We start from the raw sequence: 14,849 nt of genomic DNA, 5'->3' as shown, positions 1-14,849 counted from the left end.
TGCAGTACTTGACAAAAGCCATAAAAACTGACTTTACTTACTTGGAGAAGTGTCCCATGAATATGGTTTTGCCGGAAACACTGGTCAGTGCAGTCAGGGAGTTTGGCCAACAGAGTTTGGATGGTATTAGGGATTTCGTCCATCATAACAAACGGGACCAAGGCACGTGCTGCCATTTCACGGGAGCGGTAGACAGGTGAGTGACCACATCTGAGAGGAGACAGAAACACAAGAACACTCAATGCACGTCTCTGCATCCACACCTTTGTGCATGCTGATGTTCTATCCGGCTCTGGCTGAGACATCCCACGGCAGGGATGGGGGAAGCAGTTGCTTCCGACTCCAAATGAGGCTTTTATACTGCCCTGATTTCAAATGCTTTTTTGCTTCTTTGTTCACATCAGTTCTACAGGAAACTTTGCTCTTCTCATAAACATCATTAGCATCTATGGTTCTGCCACAGGTTGTAGGTTGTGGGCTGTTGTATTGCACAGGATGGAAATCAGGAAAGCAAGTGTGGGTCAAGGATGCCAAAAGAAACCAGGCAGTTTCAACCATGGACAGCTACATAAAGGAAGGGTAGAAACACCTGAGGTACAGTATTGTTAAATGTGTCTGGGTAAATCAGGTTCATGGAGAGCAGTGGAACTGCAGGCTGAGAAGTGGGTCAGGCCAGACTGGGGAGTGTCTGAAATGGCCAAGTACAGGCTCTGAATTTATTGTCAAGAGAACAAGAGATAGACCCTTGAGTCACCAAGTTCTTGCCTCACACCCAAAGAGCTTGGAGAGAAGCCAGTTCCTAAGTAAGTGAAAGTCATGGACAAGAGGTTATTTTGAGATTCTACAGAAGTCATTAGAAAGGCAAGTCATCTACAGGCCGCTTTTTTGTAAACACTTAGAACCTGAGAGTCCACAACCATTTTGTTGAAACTGCACCTGAGGAAAGCCCAATATGGTTAAGTCTTAGCTTAAATAAATTCTTGACTAGAACCCTCAAGACATAAAGATCTTTCATCCCACTAAAAAAACAAATTCAACTTATATAAATGTCTTAAATGCCAAGACAAGAATGGGGAAGACCAGAAGACAGCAGACTCTGTAGGGGAAAGAGATGGCCTCTTATCTTTTCTTCCAAAATTGATCAATATTCCAAGAAAAAATGACTGGCAAAATCTGGGCCATTAGGCCCATGGGGCCATTGACGCTTAGCATGTAGACAGATAAAGCCCTATGACTAAAGTGTAACACTTCAGAGGCATCACTGTATCGTGTATCGTAATATGTATCGTAATATGACAGTAGGACAGATATAAGTTCTGTACAAATGTAACGATCTAAGCAAAATTTCGTCTTGGGGAGAAGGATAGGTAGGAGAAAGTAGGGAAAGAAGAGAAAGAGGTACAGGATAAGTCAAAACACTGTTGTTTTTTTCCCCTAAGACAGCAGGCTAGAGATGGGCCAATCAGCAGACACTTCCAGGATGGAGAATAGCTCACCTTACAACATGATGTGAGCAGACACCAAAGACTAAGGCTACAGTAGAGAGCTAGAGATTTCCCAATGGTTTTGGCTGGACTTTGCCAACTCATCCATTTTTTCACATATCTTCCCTTTAATATGATTAAACATTTGATCTGTAATTGGCAAAAGGAGTTAAATGTTTGCTTTGGCCATGGTGGGGGTGGGGGGGAGGGGTGCTTAGTGGGGGAGTGAGTGAGAAAACTTCAATTGATGGAGAAAAGAAAATACTCTGAAAAAGCTCTGAGATTTAATTAGCCAATGACCTCACCCAGTACAGCCATCTGTCGGAAGCTTCCTGGGCTGTCTGTCCCCCCCACCCCTCTGACACATAATACTTTGTGTTATAGTGTGCTTTATGTTATTGAAAAAGCACTTGTGTATAAATGTTTCTTTTCAAATACAAATAATTCTGACATGGTTACAGATGTTTAGTTTCTAATTAGCAGAAACCATACACTAAAGAATCCCCCTGCTTTTGCTCCTGACCTTTTACAAATGATGATTTCCCAAAGGAATCTGGCATCCATACAGGAGAAAGAATGGAAAGTGGGAGAAGTGCCAGAATTTTCTGCTTTCTGATACTCTGTACTAGGGTACTTTCCAAAAGCACACAATCAGGTTAAAGAGTAAAACAAAACTGCCCCTCAAAAAAGTAATGCAATTACAGAAAAAGAGAAGAAGCCTATTTTTAAAGTAATATTTAATTAAGCACCATTCATTCTAAAGCAATGACTAAATGCAATTTAAAACTCCTCTCTCATGGCAAATTGTTTAAATGGAAGGATAGATTCTACTACACACACACACACACACACACAACTATCAAGTTAAAAAAAAAAATCTCCAGGATACTGTTTTGTCAGTCTTTAAGGACGGGAAATTCTTGATTCCCATACTGTTGAAGCCTGGCTTGGAGAACTTTGAACATTACTTTTGTATCGTGTGCTGCCGCTGCTGCTGCTAAGTCGCTTCAGTCATGTCCAACTCTGGGCAACCCCATAGACGGCAGCCCATCAGGTTCCTCTGTCCATGGGATTTTCCAGGCAAGAGTACTGGAATGGGGTGCCATTGCCTTCTCTGTGGTATCCTGTGAGATGAGTGCAACTGTGCAGTAGTTTGAACATTCTTTGGCATTGCCTTTCTTAGGGATTGGAGTGAAAACTGACCTTTTCCAGTCCTGTGGCCACTGAGTTTTTCAAATTTGCTGGCACATTGAGTGCAGCACTTTCACAGCATCATCTTTTAGGATTTTTAATAGCTCAACTGGAATTCCATCACCTCTACTAGCTTTGCTCGTAGTGATACTTCCTAAGGCCCACTTGACTTTGCATTCCAGGATGTCTGGCTCTAGGTGAGTGATCACACCATCGTGGTTATCTGGGTCATTAAGATCTTTTTTGTATAGTTCTGTGTATTCTTGCCACCTCGTCTTAATATTTTTTGCTTCTGTTAGGTCCATACCATTTCTGTTCTTTATTATGCCCATCTTTTCCTTAGTATCTCAAATTTTCTTGAAGCGATCTCTATTCTTTCCCATTCTATTGTTTCCCTCTATTTCTTTCCATTGATCACTGAGAAAGGCTTTTTTATGAAACAAGAAATTTCCAGATGTACATGAACCTTCCAGAGTATGTGAATCAAGAAATTCCAGATGTTCAAGCTGGATTTAGAGGCAGAGGAACCAGAGATCAAATTGCCAACATCTGTTGGATCAAAGAAAAAGCAGGAGAGTTCCAGAAAAACATCTACTTCTGCTTTATTGACTACGCCCATGCCTTTGACTGTGTGGGTCACAACAAACTGTGGAACATTCTTAAAGAAACGGAAATACCAGATCACTTGACCTGCCTCCTGAGAAATCTGTTTGCAGATCAAGAAGCAACAGTTAGAACCGGACAGCTAACAGTGGACGAGTTCCAAATTGGGAAAGGAGTACGTCAAGGCTGTATACTGTCACCTTGCTTATTTAACTTATATGCAGAGTATATCATGCAAAATCCTGGACTGGATGAAGCATAAGCTGGGATCAAGACTGCCAGAAGAAATATCAATAACCTCAGATATGCAGATGACAACACTCTTATGGCAGAAGGTGAAGAGGAACTGAAGAGCCTCCTGATGAAAGTGGAAGAGGAGAGTGAAAAAGCTGGCTTAAAACTCAACATCCGAAAACTAAGATCATGGCATCTGGTCCCATCATCTCATGGCAAATAGATGGGGAAACAGTGACAGGCTTAATTTTGGGGGGCTTGAAAATCACTGCAGATGGTGATTGCAGCCATGAAATTAAAAGACACTTGCTCCTTAGAAGGAAAGCTATGACCAACCTAGACAGCATTACTAGAGACATTACTTTGCTGACAAAGGTCCATCTAGTCAAATCTATGGTTTTTCCAGTAGTCATGTATGGGTGTGACAGCTGGACCATAAAGAGAGCTGAGTACCGAAGAATTGATGCTTTTGAACTGTGGTGTTGGAGAAGACTCTAAAGGGTCCCTTGGACTGCAAGGAGATCAAACCAGTCTATCCTAAAGGAAATCAGTCTTGAATATTCATCGGAAGGACTGATGCTGAAGCTGAAACTCCAATACTTTGGCCACCTGATGTGAAGAACTGACTCACTGGAAAAGACCCTGATGCTGGGCAAGATTGAGGGCAGGAGGAGAAGGGGATGACAGAGAATGAGATGGTTGGATGGCATCACCAACTTGATGGACATGAGTCTGAGTAAGCTCTGGGAGGTGGTGATGGACAGGGAAGCCTGGCGCGCTGCAGTTCATGAGGTCACAGAGTCAGACATGACTGAGCAACTGAACTGAACTGAGGGACAGGAAGCGGGTGTGATGAGATCCAGCTTTTCTTCGGGTATATGTGGCCTGGAGTGTGAGGGGATATAGTCTTTTCAGCTCTAAGTGGAATATATTTGAAGCTAAAAATCTATCTTTCCCATAGAATTTTCTAGTTTTGATTCAGCAAAGGTGCCAAAATCAGGCAGAGATGATCTTCAGGAATACATCATCCTGTTTTGGACACTGGGGTTTGTGACTTGGACAAGTTGTAGGAATCTCTCTGGATCTGTTGTAGCAGATAGTAGTGGCAGTTATCTATCCCCAGTGAGATGGTGTCTATGAAAACATCCAAAGAAGCAAGGTACTTTGAAAATACAGTTTCAGTAATGTGCCATGCCTCTGTTACAATGGGATCAGTCTAGTCTGGGAACGGCAGGCCTCTCTGTGGCCCCAATGAGAGAATTAAGACTGTGGTGTGAATGCTGCTGTTGTTGTTCAGTCACTCAGTTGCGTCCAGCTCTTTGCGACCCCATGGACTGCAGCACACCAGGCTCCTCTGTCCTCCACCATCTCTCAGGGTTTGCTCAAATTCATCTCCATTGAGTCGGTGATGCTATCTAACCATTTCATCCTCGGCCGCCCCCTTCTCCTTTTGCCTTCAATCTTTACTAGCATCAGGCTCTTTTTCAATGAATCAGCTCTTTGCATTAGGTAGCCAAAGTATTGGAGCTTCAGATTCAGCATCAGTCCTTCTAACAAATATTCAGGGTTGATTTCAAAAAAGAAAAGAACAATAAATTGATGATATGATGGCAAGGAGGATTATTTTTTTGCCTCCATTATAAAGTGATGAGGATGACTCTGGAGGCCTCCTGAAAAAGGTGAGACGGCTTCTATTCTTTTAAGTTTCAATTCTACTCTTTCAAGTCTCTGGACAACAAAACAAATGGATTTTGAATCTCGAAGGTCATTTTGTCTATTATCGTATAGTTTGGAAAGCATTTTCTCAGTACCCCAGCTGTGTTCTAGGCCTGAACACTAAATTGTTCACAGGATCTGTAGAACACACAGACACTGGTGTCTTAAACCTCTAGCTCTCTCCCTTCAATAAACCCTATCCATGTTCATTTTAATTGTACATGTATCAATTGCCTACTGTGTTCCTGACCCCGTGTAACATGAGAGATGACACATTCGTAATAGTAACACCTGCATTCCACAATTGTACAACCCTTGGCAGCTTATAAATGCCTGCACATCCCTTATCTCTCTGTACAGCATTCTTGTAGGATATGAGGGCATTATAAACCTCAGTTAATGGACAAAAAGTAAAACGCAGCTCAAAAGGCTCAGAGAACCCTCCATGATGCATAAGCAGCAGCTCCAAGACCAGAACTGCCATCCATGGCTCCGCGATGGAGCTTGTGGGCTATTTTAAGTTGTAGCTCACACCTGGGTATTGGAGGACCATAAAAATATCTCCCAGCTAATGAAAACATGGGCCTGAATTTACAAGTATGTGGAAAATCGCTAAATTAGTGGGTTTTTTCCTTTTTAACATTTGTAGACTCATGAAAACCTTTCAGAATCTAATGTAAACTGTGGATTCTCTCACCAGAACAGTAGATTTACGTGCATACACATACAATCTCCCACCAGTTTTAGGAGGTTCATGGCTCACGCTCAAAACCCTTGGGGCAGAGTTTCCCAGATCTAGGTCAAGAATCTGCAGTTGCTTCTTTGCACACAGTGTGACTGTGCCTGGCAGGTAAGCACTCTGCTTTAGAGATGTGGGGAGGGAGAACAGGAACCATCATCCCTGCTGTCGCAGGGAACCATCAGCTCTGGGGGAGCCAGCCGGACAGCCTCACGATACCCAGTCAGCAGTGCCCATGGGGACATCCAAGGGTGTGAAGCGGCACACAAAAGAGAACTAGAGGGAGAGTTCGAGTCGTTTCCTGGAGGAGATGAAGGATCTTCAAGAGAGGGTGATACACACCTTCGGGCTTTAGGGACCCTGGCGGGCCCTGGAAATTTTAGAATACACGATTCTGAGCAGGGAAAAATCATTCTTCTGACATCATCCAGTTTCACAGTGTGGTGGCTAAGCTTTTTTTTCAGGAGTTTCTCTCTTATATTTAGCCTCTGAATCTATTCCGGTGGAACATTTCACTGGTAAGTGGCTGGACATCACTCACAGCTGTCAGGCATGGAGACATCCACTGAGTGCCCAGCAAAAGCATATACTGAGTTATTAGGAATGAGGGAACCAGAAAGAATCACTGCCCAGGTCATGGGGAGTGTAGAATCTAGTAGGAAATTCAGGCCAATCAGCCAGTGCCTTCTGGGATCATGAGAAGTAAAACAGGCTGCTGTAGCGGAACTGAAGTGGGACACCCAGAAAGGAGGGCGGGTGGTCTGGGTCATCAGGGTCCCGCTGTGACTAAGAGGGGTCAGACAGAAGGAAGATTTGGGTTTGACAAGAAAGTGGTGCCCTCCCTATGCCTTTCTGCCCATGAACCCAAACTGCCCCCCAGGGCCCACAGTCAAAAGGAAGGGAACAGAGGTTTATTAAATGATTACTGTGTGCCAGAGTTGGCTATGCACTTCAGAAACACCACTTTATAGTAAATCTTCATTATAAGGCCAGCATCATCAGCCCTATTTGAAGATGAGAAAAGTAAGGTTTCCCAACATACTAAAGTCATAAAACTAGCAAGGGGCAGATCCTGCATTTTAATTAGGGTTTGTCCACCTGCAAAATTTAGTCAAAGACTTTGAACAGTGCAGCTGCCTCAAAATCCTTAGAGCCTTGAAAACACCAAATGTTTCCAAAGTAACGGGTTCAACCTAATCACATTGAGGTATGAATGATTTATGGAACCAACCAGTTCCTAATTGTTAGAATGTGGAGCAGAACAATAAAGATGATGATGATAGTAACTAACATTTACTAAGCATCTATGGAGGGCCAGACCTTTCATTAAAAGCTCTGCGTGTATTACATCATTTAATCCTTACAAGGCAGAATGGCTGAGAGAACATTAGTCGGCAGTGTGAGGGAGGTAATTTTGAATGTAAGGGACTCTCTGCTGCTGATGAAAATAATCATCCACTTTCTCGAGATGCCCCTACTTGACCAAGGTGTCAGCATCTTAGGGACTAAACTGAGTTTGAAGAAGCTACGTCTGACCTCTCCTCAAATCCCTCACTAGGTTTATTCAAGAATGCATGCCATTATGGTCTGTTTCTCCTACAGCATGGCCAGATGCTCTTAGGGAATGGTTATCTGGTCGCTCAGCTGGTAAACAATCTGCCTGCAGTGCAGGAGACCCCAGTTCAATTCCGGGGTCGGGAAGATCCACTGGAGAAGGGATAGACTGCCCATTCCGTATTCTTGGGCTTCCCCCGCTGGTACAGAATCTGCCTGTGATGCGGGAGACCCTGGATCAAACCCTGGGTTGGGAAGATCCCTTGGAGAAGGGAACTGCTACCCACTCCAGTATTCAGGCCTGGAGAATCCCATAGACTGTACAGTGCATGGGGTTGCAAAGAGATGGACATGACTGAGTGACTTTCACTTTCACTTTTTTCATCTATAGATAAGCTTCAAAGCTGAGATGACCCTACCTCACAAGGTATCTCTGAAGACTGCGTAGGAAGAAGTAGGCTGAGGCCACAGGTTATACTACGTATACAAAAATAAAAAACTTTCTACACACGTTTTGTCAATCCAAATATTGTTTCATCTTTAGTGCCTTTGCACACTGCAGGTTACACTCACTGGAATAAACCTGGATTCGATCCCTGGGTCGGGAAGATCCTCTGGAGAAGGAAATGGCAATCCACTCCAGTATTCTTGCCTGGAGAATCCCATGGACGGAGAAGCCTAGTAGGTTACAGTCCACGGGGTCGCAGAGTCGGACACGACTGAACGACTTCACCTTCGTACTTGGGGAACTCTTCTGTATCCTCTGAACTCTGCTCAGGCGTAACTTCTGTTCGATCCTTTGCTCTCCTGAGCTCTGTCTTAGGGCTTCCCAAGTAGCTCAGAGGTAAAGAGTTCACCTGCTAATGCAGGAGCTGTGAGAGACATGGAGTCAGTCCTTGGGTCGGGAAGATTCCCTGGAGGAGGAAATGGCAACCCACTCCAGCATGCTTGCTGGGATAATCCCATGGACAGAGCAGCCTGGAGGGCTACTGTCAATGGGGTCACAAAGAGTAGGATATGACTGAGCGATTGAGCATTCATGCACACACCCTGTCACTTCAATGGCATGCTTACAGGTGTCAGGGCAAGAGGCACATCCTGCTTATATTCCTCTCTCAGGTATCATGTTGGCTAGACCAAAATGATGTTTTAAAAAAATTTTTTTTAATTGAAGTATAGTTTATTTATAATGTTGTGTTAGTTTCTAGAATACAGTAAAGTGATCTAGTTTTATAAATATATATATAACATATTATTATTCTTTTTCATATTCTTTTCCATTATGATTTATTACAGGATATTGAATATACTTTCCTGTGCTAGACAATAGGACCTTATGGTTTATTTTATGTTGAGTAGTTTTGTATCTGCTAATCTCAAACTCCTAATTTATCCCTCCTTGACCTCCTATCCCCTTCGGTAACTGTAAATTTCTTTTCTATTAGACCAAAATTATCTTGAGAGCAGAAATAGGATCTTTATAGTCTCTGAGTAATATAGCAAATAAGACAGGAGTTAAGAACCTGTTCTAGAATCCAGAAAACCTGTTTAGGTCCAAGTTCTGCCTAGTGGGTAACCTTATATAGGTCAGTGAACCTCCTAAGTTTTTACCATCTATAAAATGAGGAAGGGTAACTATCTCATAGGCTGTTGTGAAGCTTAAATGAGACAAAGCATATAAAACACAATGCCTTATAAGGCAAAATGCCTTATACTTAAAAGCTTGAGCCACACACATAAACTCTCTAGTGTTGTCTATCTCAACAACTGGCTGAAGATAGAGCCTTATGATACCCAACAGGCTTCAGGGCTCATAAAGGCTTGTCCCTCTCCCTCCCCACCAGAGGAGCTGAAAACAGGAGAAGACTTGAGTTTCTTTGGGGCCAACTGACTTGTTTATTTGTGGTCCGCTGCCTTTATTCCTCAGGTCCAGGGCCCAAATTCTACCTTCTGTCAATTCTAATGATGTTTCTAACGCCACTTCACCAAAGATTTATTTTTCCTTTTTATTGTGTGTGGTTCCTAGTTTCAGTCTTGCCTTCGGAAACATGTACACGTGTGGGTACGTGTGTATGCATAAAAGAGAAAAACCACTAAAAAAAATAAGGTTATACCACCGAATCTGAAAAAAACAGTTCAGCATGTCCTGTCAGTATGAAATATGTTTTTGTTACAAGTGCTATTCTTGAAGTCCTTTTTGCACGTTCTCAGGTGAGTTCAATTCGGCCACAGTTGCCAGTCTCTACTTGTCCTTCTCCTCTACTGATTTTCACGGCCTACCAGCACCTGAACCACTCGTTCCTTTTCCTGCAACTCAAATGCTAGCACTTAGAAGTTGCATTTACTGTAATCTTGCCCTCTGCACAGCTCATGGATTTCTTTATTCAAATATATTTCTTGGAAGGGTAATGGGTTCAGGACTTTTGAAGTCTGATTTTAAAAATAATTCTTGGTTTGGGTAGTAAGGGAGAAATAAGAGCAGCAGACAGTAGCTAAGCTAAAAATTGCACATTTCTAGCTTTCATAGACGAGTATATATATATATATATAAATAATTTCTGCACATAGAATGTTTAGTTCAAATAGCTACCAGGCAGCTCAAAGCAGCTCAACTGCTCTTTACAAATTAACTAACATGTTAAGATCGTTACAAAAATTTACATAAAGAAATGCTGAAAATAATCAATAAGCCAAAACAGAACATCTGAGAAGTACAGTGTGTACTTCTGGGACATCCCAACCAGAGTCTATAGCTACCAGGCAGCTCAAAGCAGCTCAACTGCTCTTTACAAATTAACTCAAATCAGCATGTTAAGATCTTTACAAAAATTTACATAAAGAAATGCTGAAAATAATCAATAAGCCAAATCAGAACATCTGAGAAGTACAGTGTGTACTTCTGGGACATCCCAACCAGAGTCTAAGCTGAAGAAAGAGCATCCTTTTAAGGTCATCTCCACTCTTCCTCCAAATTACCAAGGCTTTCCTCAGGTCAACGAGCTATAGGCTGTTAATTCCAAAGGGCTGAAAATGGCAACTGCCAGGAGTTGGGAATCGGCTTCCAATACTCTGACACCCTTCGCTTGTCCCTGTAAGAACTGGGCACCACACTTGTCCTCATATGTGGCGAGGACACGGTGACGAATGCAGTGGCAATGGCTAGCTGCATTCATATCATTCCATTTAGTGTTAGGGAATAAAGCAAGGGAATCTGCCAACAGGGGAAGGTATTCAGTGTGGTGCTCAGTTTAAAGAGATCTTTGAATAATACTCTTTAATTATTTAGAATTACAAATATGTTCTAAATAAATGAAAGGATGCTTTCTGAATACTAATCCCTGGTTGCTTCCTGATATCCAAACATAGAGTATGAAAATTGTATTTCATCTGAACTTTCATTTTATGCTTTCATTACTTTTTGCCAACAACAAATACAATTTGAAACTTAATTTTTCAGATTCCAACCAAATTGTCTAGACAGCTGGAAAGGAGGTTTTTTTTTTCACCCCCTCTCCTCTGGAGCACTGAAATGCAGTTATAACTTAACAATCATTCAGTCCTGACTATGAAAAACATGGTAAAGACTTTCTGGCAACATAAACACAAAGACTTTGGAGGTCCTAGAGATTAAAAGGGAATCATTACTTTCAGTTATTACCCAGAGTAAAATGGAGTATTATAAAGTAAAAAAAAAAAATAACTAACATAAACGGCATAAAACTTTCCTACATAATGAAAATAACTACTAGACTTAGTCTGAACTTTTGGCACCATCTTCCTCCCGGTCCATCTGTGGGTTTTCCTCTCTGACTCTGGATCAACAAGCTGCATTCTGGTCTACTGGCCTCCGCAAGGACAGCTGGAAAAGTGTTCTGGATCTGCCCCTGGGATAAGCTGGGATAAGCTGTGTGCAGGGCAGGAGCTGATGGCTGCAGCTTGTGCAGACTAAGGGAAAGAACTGTGCATTCCTCTCAGTAGCAAAAGCCCTCCCGATGTTTCTGCCCAGCTCCACTAAAGACGAGAGATGAACACATTCAGGCAGTCACTGAGTCTTTAACGGGGTTGAGGTGACTCCCTGGCCTCTCCGCATGTCTTCACCTTTCCTTGCAGGTAGCGGTGGGTTGGAGAAAAATAGTCCTGAACTGATCAGAGGTCGAGTTCTCTAAGTGACTTCACACAGTTGAAACACAACCCATTAACCTTTAGGGCATGTGGTTCCATATTCAGTGAGTGGTCTACAGTTCACTAATCCAGGACAAGATAGTCAATTTAAGAAACTACACAAAGATACAGAAAAAACTTACTCTCTTCTTAAGATTATATATATATATTTTATATATATATATATATATCTTTTTCACTCAGTCATGTCCAACTCTTTGTGACCCCATGGACTATAGCCTGCCAGGCTCCTCTGTGCACGGGACCCTCCACGCAAGAATACTGGAATGGGTTGCCATTTCTCCTCCAGGGGATCTTCCTGACCCTGGGATCAAACCCACACCTCCTGAGACTCCTGCACTGCAGGCAGATTCTTGACCACTGAGCTACCAGGGAAGCCCTCAAAGCACCCTAAAGTGAGCCCAGTATTTGGTGGACAAATCATAGGTGCTGAGTACATCTTTCTCAAACCAATGGAACTTGACTTTTCAGGTGACTCTTTCTGAGAAGATATTAAAATCTTGTGAGTTAACGTGAGTACAGCCTGATAATTTTAAAATAAACACTTAAAAATGTGAACAATTTTATGAACTTCCTTTTTGACAAGAATCTGTTACATTTCTCAGAGATTCCAATATCCATGCTAAAACCCAAGGAAGAAAAAGGGAAAGGAAAGTGGGAACATTTAGAGTGTCTGCCAGGTATCAGGCCATGTGCAAGGCACTTTCAAATATTTTATCTCACTTTTAGGACTCACATAAACCCTTTGAAATGAGAATATAATACTATATATACATGTCGGTTTTTGCTCTAGATGATCTAGTGGAAACATGTACAGAATGATGAGTTACCAAATAAAATGTATCCATAAGCAAATAAAGTGTACTGTGCCAATTTCTGCTGTGGTTAATGGATGTGCAATCCTGTATAAGCAGTTTATCCCGTTAACCCCAATGGTCTGAACTCATTTTTGCAGATCCCATACATAATGAACTGGTGGCCTAAATGTGTTTCCTACTGCTCCAACTAGTGCTTAATAAAATAAAACCTAAGGGTGTGTAACTCACTATCTTTAAGGAAGGCAAATTAGTCACCAGGAAATAGCTGTCCAGGAAATTGTAGTCTGCACAGGCAGCAGCCACAGGTTTCTAGAGAACCCTGTATTAGACTGGGACAGGCTCCCCAAGGGCTTGTGGGAATGTCCTCTGCTGTCCTCTATCAATATTAGCCAAGTTGGGTCAAATCATCTAGTCTTTTGAAGTAGAGCATTTATTTAGAGACAAGCTCAAAATGTCCAAGAATAAAAATCTTTAACATTTTTAAAGACAAGAGACACAGGTCAGCACACTAGCAGGATCTTCATGGGCTTAGGAAAAAATAATACACATAATCATCAGCTTCAAGTGACTATTTTGGTGGAGTGAAACCTACTGTTCAGCAGAAACTTCCTTCTTTTTTTTAAGCAGAAACTCTTACACACTCCCTTTGGTGCCTCATTAGCCAGACTACTTTTAAAACATTCTCAAATTAAAATATTAGTATCTAAATGTGGCTGTAGGCCAGTTACATAATGTCCTTTCACATCCTCATCTGTAAAAGGAGATTAGAGTAAGTGATCTTGAAGGTCCCCTTCAATAATAACAAAATCCTATAATTCAATGGACATTTAAACATTCCAGGCAGATAGCTATCTTTTTTATTTCAGAATATCTTTATGACCTCTCTTGACTTGCTCTATTGCTTAATCTCATAACAATATTGATGCTGATAATAGAAGTTTTATGTCTAATACAAACCACACTCAATCTTTCTGTAGTTGGGAGCCAATTTTCTCTAGTTTGAGCATCTGTGGAGTTGGAGAACAAATGACCAGTGTTTTCTATACCCAGGAAAACCCTTCATTAGCTATATTGGAATCCTGTCATTAAGTCACCCCTTACTCTTCCCTTCCGTGGGCTAAACCAACTCCAATTCCTTTAATCATGTAGAACCTCTTCTCCAGAATCTAGTTAATTACGTTGCCTCAATGGAGAGCTGAATGAATCTTCCCAGTACTAGCAACTAAAACAGTGATTTGTGCTCCTGCTAGATGAGAGAAATTTGAGCGTTTCTTTTAATCTGATTATTCTCCAGAGACTGCAATTTGTTTTTGCTGAAGCTAATTAATACCCCTGAATGACCCTCCTCAGGTTTCACAGCATCACTTTAAGCTAAAATCAGAAAGAGTGAATTTTTTTAAAACCACGAAGTACATGGAAAGTTTTGAAAAGTTCCAAGAAATTTTACTTTTTTGACCTGGAAAAATAGCACAAACGAGCAAAGAATATTGAGATGTTAGTAAGAGGTCTGCCCCTGGAAAGATTCTTATCTCAAATGAAGACAGAAATTAGGTAAACTGAGTCACACATCAGCCTCCCTACAGCGTTCAAGCAGACCACTGCCAGCCCTATCTTTAAACACTTTCAGGGAAAGTTTTACACCCTCCTTTGGTTGCCCCAGTGCCCACATTCATTTCACAGTCAAAAAGTACTTCCTTAAGGATAATTATACTCTTTTCTTGTTGCAACTTAATTTTGTTTTTCTGGTTCCAAATGAATTTATACCTAAAAGAATAATCTTTTGACTTGTGCCCAAAATATAGCCTGAATGAGAAGAAATCAAACCAACCAACAACAACAAACAAAAGGGTCAAATTTTGAACCAAGACTTTAGCAAAGAATATATATGGATAGCAAAGAAACACATGTGAAGGTGCTCAATGTCTAGAATTAAGAAGACCAAGCACGCAAAGTGTTGAGCGGCATGTGGAACCAGTGGAACTCATCCTCTGCTGGTGGAAATGTAAAGTGATACAATCACTTTGGAAAATAATTTGGCAATTTCTTAAAAGGTTAAATGTACACCATTTTCCACAACCCACTCATTCCACTTCTGGATGTCTACTCTAAAAAAAACAAAAGCATATGTCCATATAAAAACTTGCATATGAATATTTCTGGCAACTTTATTTGTAGTAGTCAAAACTAGACACAGCAAAAATGTCCCTCAACAGGTATGTAAGTAAATCATGGTATAGCTGTACAATGGGATACTATTCTGTGATAGAAAGGAACAAACTACTTATATGTGTAATGACGTGGGTTAATCTCAAAATTATTATGCTGAGT

At 41.5% G+C, this 14,849-nt stretch overlaps 1 protein-coding gene across 3 annotated transcripts in view; it reads right to left on the bottom strand.

Moving 5' to 3' along the window:
- THADA (THADA armadillo repeat containing) overlaps window positions 1–14,849 on the bottom strand; it is a 322,784-nt gene that overhangs the window by 150,238 nt on the left and 157,697 nt on the right. For all 3 annotated transcript variants that reach the window (XM_068965145.1, XM_068965155.1, XM_068965164.1), the window contains exon 28: window positions 42–210. In XM_068965145.1, coding sequence (XP_068821246.1) covers window positions 42–210 — 169 coding nt within the window. The remainder of the gene's footprint in view (window positions 1–41; window positions 211–14,849) is intronic.

Source organism: Capricornis sumatraensis, chromosome 1 (genome assembly GCF_032405125.1).
Source record: "Capricornis sumatraensis isolate serow.1 chromosome 1, serow.2, whole genome shotgun sequence".
Classification (NCBI taxonomy): Eukaryota; Metazoa; Chordata; class Mammalia; order Artiodactyla; family Bovidae; genus Capricornis; species Capricornis sumatraensis.
Note: the sequence above shows the minus strand (reverse complement) of the source record. Positions and strands in the feature narration are given on the sequence as shown.